Source organism: Merops nubicus, unplaced genomic scaffold (genome assembly GCF_000691845.1).
Source record: "Merops nubicus isolate BGI_N331 unplaced genomic scaffold, ASM69184v1 scaffold13656, whole genome shotgun sequence".
Classification (NCBI taxonomy): Eukaryota; Metazoa; Chordata; class Aves; order Coraciiformes; family Meropidae; genus Merops; species Merops nubicus.
This window is the reverse complement of record NW_008617014.1, coordinates 33,475-37,497: the sequence shown is the minus strand read 5'-3', so window position 1 is coordinate 37,497 and position 4,023 is coordinate 33,475. Positions and strand designations below refer to the sequence as shown.

The window sequence follows — 4,023 nt, the reverse complement described above, 5'->3', positions numbered from 1 at the left end:
GAGACCTTATGGTGGCCTTTCAGTACTTAAAGGGGCCTAGAAGAAAGATGGGGAGAGACATTTCAGCAGCGCCTGGTGCAACAGGACAAGGGATGATGGTTTTAAACTAAAAAAGGGGAAACTGAGGCTAGAAAGAGGGAAGAAATATTTGACAGAGGGTGGTGAGACCCTGGCCCAGGTTGCCCAGAGAGGTGGTCTAAGCCCCATCCCTAGAACCATTCCAGGTGGGGTTGGCTGGGGCTCTGAGCAACCTGCTCTAGTTGAAGGTGTCCCTGCTCCCTGCAGGGGGGTTGAGCTAGATGACCTTGAAAGGTCCCTTCCAATCCAAACCATTCTATGATTCTATGACCCAGGAGGTGTCCTACTGTTTTGAACATCTGCTTCACCCTACCTCTGCCACGCTGAGCTGCTCCTCTTCCTTTTCCATTTTGTGGTGTCAGGCAGGAAAAGCCCACAGGCTGAGCACGGAGGAGAGGGAGCAGCTGCTGCCAAACCTGAGAGCCGTGGGGTGGAACGAGGTGGAAGGCAGAGACGCCATCTTCAAAGAGTTCCACTTCAAGGACTTCAACCGGGTACGAGCATCAGTGGTAGAGTTTTACAAAGCAGAAGACCTGGTTTGCAGAGCAGGGGGTCCCATCTGCAACGCTCAGCCAAAGAAACCCCTCTGTATTTCTCCTGAAATGGAATGGCTGAGCAAGATAACCTGCCCAAGGCACCCAAGTGCTTGACCCAACACACTCTTTGTCTGGGAAACACACTCCAAAACCAGGAATACTCATAGAAAACCCCAACAAAGGTACAGAACATCCCAAAGGCTTTGCGTTTGATTGGGTTACCTAGAAACAAGAGGTGCAAAAGTAATAGTAATGGGGTGAAAAATAAATATATCTCAGGGTCAGTGGTTCAGAGCTAACTTTTCTACTTCCTCCACTGGGCAGGCCTTTGGCTTCATGACCAGAGTGGCTCTACAGGCAGAAAAACTGGATCACCACCCTGAATGGTTCAATGTGTACAATAAGGTAAGAAACAGCAATGGTGGAAGCAAATGGAGCTCTTGAGGGAGCAGGTCCTTTTTTTGAAGCATAAAAGAGGAACAGCAAGTCCTATTCAAGTCAGTGGAACCTACTCCCTCAGATGCTATTCCCTGGGCTACCATTTCCAGATCTTTTCCTCCCCCTTTTTCTATCTGTCCAGCTGAGCAGTAGCTGCTTGTTGGCCAGCACCAGCGTTCTCTTCTTAACTCAGTACCAGAGTTAGCAATAAGGGGAAAAGCTTTTGGAGAAGGAGTACAAAAGCAGGCACAGCTGGCTGCTGTGCCCAAAGCAGGGGCAGCAGGGACAGCTTGCAGCCAGGACAAGCTGTAGGAAGCAGAAAACCAGGCAAAGTGTCAAATTCCCCTGGAGAAAGTCATAGCACTACCTGCCTCACGAGATGCAAACTCTCTGCAGCACGGGGGGGAAACAGCTCCTGCTCTGTCAGCAATATTTGGTCAATCTGTCTGTCTGGTTTAGGTTCACATCACTTTGAGCACCCACGAGTGCGGAGGCTTATCAGAGCGAGACATCAACTTGGCCAGCTTCATTGAGCAGGTTGCAGCTTCTCTCTCCTGACTAGAAAGAGACACAGGAAGCCAAAAACCAACTCTGCCATGACCCTCATCTCACCTAGACGGCTGCACCTAGAGCCTTCTCCCACTTCCAAGCCTGGATCCAGACTCCCTAACTCCATGCTGAACTCCCCATCACAGCTCAGACGGATGGAGGCGCTTCTTGGCCACAATATATCCATCTCTGGTATTGTTGCTTCCCCTCTTAAACCCTTCCCTTAGCTGTGCTACCAGCTTGCCAACTGCTGAGCCTCCAGGGCTTTCAGCAGACTCGCCCTCTTACCAGGAGTCATGTTACTAAATGTTTCCAGAACCCAACCCCACCCCATCACTGTGTTACTGTTGCTTACTGACTAGAATATGCCTTTACCTAAAAAAGTGGTACCTGAACCCCTCTGGTTTCTCTGTAACATACCAGCAACCATGATGTGCAATTTGGTTGTTCGTGTGACCCCTCTCTAGCAGTATTACAAGCAGGCACCTGATCTAACCCCTACTGTAAACAGCCTCTAGTAGGATACCAACTCAAAGTGTTTACAATAAATATCTTGGTTAACCTGGTGTCCGTCTGGAAGGAGGCCTCACTGTCACAATTACATTTTCCCAAGGCAGGTACTGCCTTGACTGCTCTCAAGAAGGTGCTTCTGCCATGGAAAAGCTTCCTGATGAAGCAACAGGGAGAAGTGGCACGTGCCTTCACAGGCCTGCATCTCAATGTGAACGGGCCTGAAAGAGAATGAGATTATCAAAGCCAGAGCAGATGAGAGAAAAGCTGCTCATGCTAAAATCAGAAGGATACCACAGCCAAAGCACAAACACAGGGAAGGCACAAAAAAAAACCAGCACAGCAACAGGGGACGGGCTGCTTTTGGTGGAATATCTCTCAAAACAGGTTGTAGGTGGATTTGGTGGTGTAATATCTTCACTCCAGTAACACAATGATCTCAGCATTCAGGGTGCCTGCAGCCAAATTGTTGCAGTTTTGGTACAATTTGCTTTGAAACCAATAGTAGTTGCCTTCAGCATAACACTGCGAGAAACACTACAAACAACCCAATTCAGGTCTTTTTTTAACCCTTTAAAGTTTTATAAAGTATCAAGAGAAAATCCATAGCTCTAAAACGATAGGTTTTCAGCATCCTCAAACACCACACACAAGATGTAGCCATGGACACCACCTTTATCTTGAGAGAATGAAAGAGCAGCCCTCGGGCAGCTGGTAAAGATTCATAAACCATTCTCCCTGCCATAGATGAGGCTGTGCATGAGCAAAGACAGGAGCAGTAGGACCCCACTCATTCAAACAAGCACTGAAACAGAGAAATAAAGAGGTCAGTGAGCCTAGATAGGTAAATACACCACTTTAATACAAACTAGGCCCACTTCCACCATCTCTTCAGCTATTTCAGCCTACAGTTTTACAGTGGCAAATCAGAGCAACACAGAATACTGCCATCCGATGAGCTCATCCCATTTGTTCATCAAAAAGTCAGTGTGTATTTATTGGGCAAGATATACTATTGTGTTGTACTCAACTCTTCCACTCCTCCCTCCCCCAAGTTGTCAGAAAAGTGCAGACGAAATCCATGGCATGAAGACACACATCTCTTCTTGGTCCATCCCACTGGATATTCTTCAGTCCTAGTACCTTAGGAGCACACAAATCCCTTTGCTAGTACGTTGTACAAGCGACAAATTTAGCACCTCACTTGGAAAGCCCAGCAGTCAGACATCTCACAGGAATTAGTTGCAAACACCCCTCCAGGCCTAAAGTACCATCCAGTTCCAGATCATCATCCAGTCCATGAAATCCTTCTCTTTTTCTGTCTTTTAAATAATTATACAGCCTGTTAATCGCACCATTTTTCTCAGACCACTTGGCATGACAGAGGAGATGCAGATTACACGTTAGATGACAAGGATAAATAAAGACTACGCACCAGTAAATTACAGCGGCCTATTTCTGACCAGAAGATTACAATTACAGTATAGAACAAATACACATAAAATAATTAAACCCACAAATATTCCTAGTAAGTGAAGCCCAAAATGGAATACATCGACTTGCAAATAACATCTTCAAACACATCCAAAAATGTGAAATGAAGCACTGATCTGTTAGATCCACCTACTTCCTTGGAGGAGAATGCAACCAGGGAAGAAGAGAGTTTCTCTCTCCTTAACCACACCCCAATCCAGCTCCTCTTTCTTTTTAAAGCAGAAACAAAAAGTGTACCTCCCTTTTTTGTTTTGTTTTGATATCTCGGTTCAAAAGAGAACCATCACAGTAGCCAGACACTTAAGACTGTCTCCAAAGTACAGCAAACTCAGAGATGCAGCAATGGTCATATTGTCAAGACGTTAACAGAATAAATAGGTCCTGGTAACCCCCTTGAGTGACTATAAAAGAGATCTCA

The 4,023-nt window shown here is 46.3% G+C and overlaps 1 protein-coding gene across 1 annotated transcript; it reads left to right on the top strand.

Moving 5' to 3' along the window:
• Window positions 1-440: 440 nt before the first annotated feature.
• Window positions 441-1,610, top strand: PCBD1 (pterin-4 alpha-carbinolamine dehydratase/dimerization cofactor of hepatocyte nuclear factor 1 alpha; the record flags this gene model as incomplete). The annotated part of the gene is made up of 3 exons (XM_008943010.1): window positions 441-572; window positions 939-1,019; window positions 1,512-1,610. Coding segments are annotated over 3 exons (312 nt in total), but the record flags the coding sequence as incomplete, so codon positions are not given.
• Window positions 1,611-4,023: the final 2,413 nt, after the last annotated feature.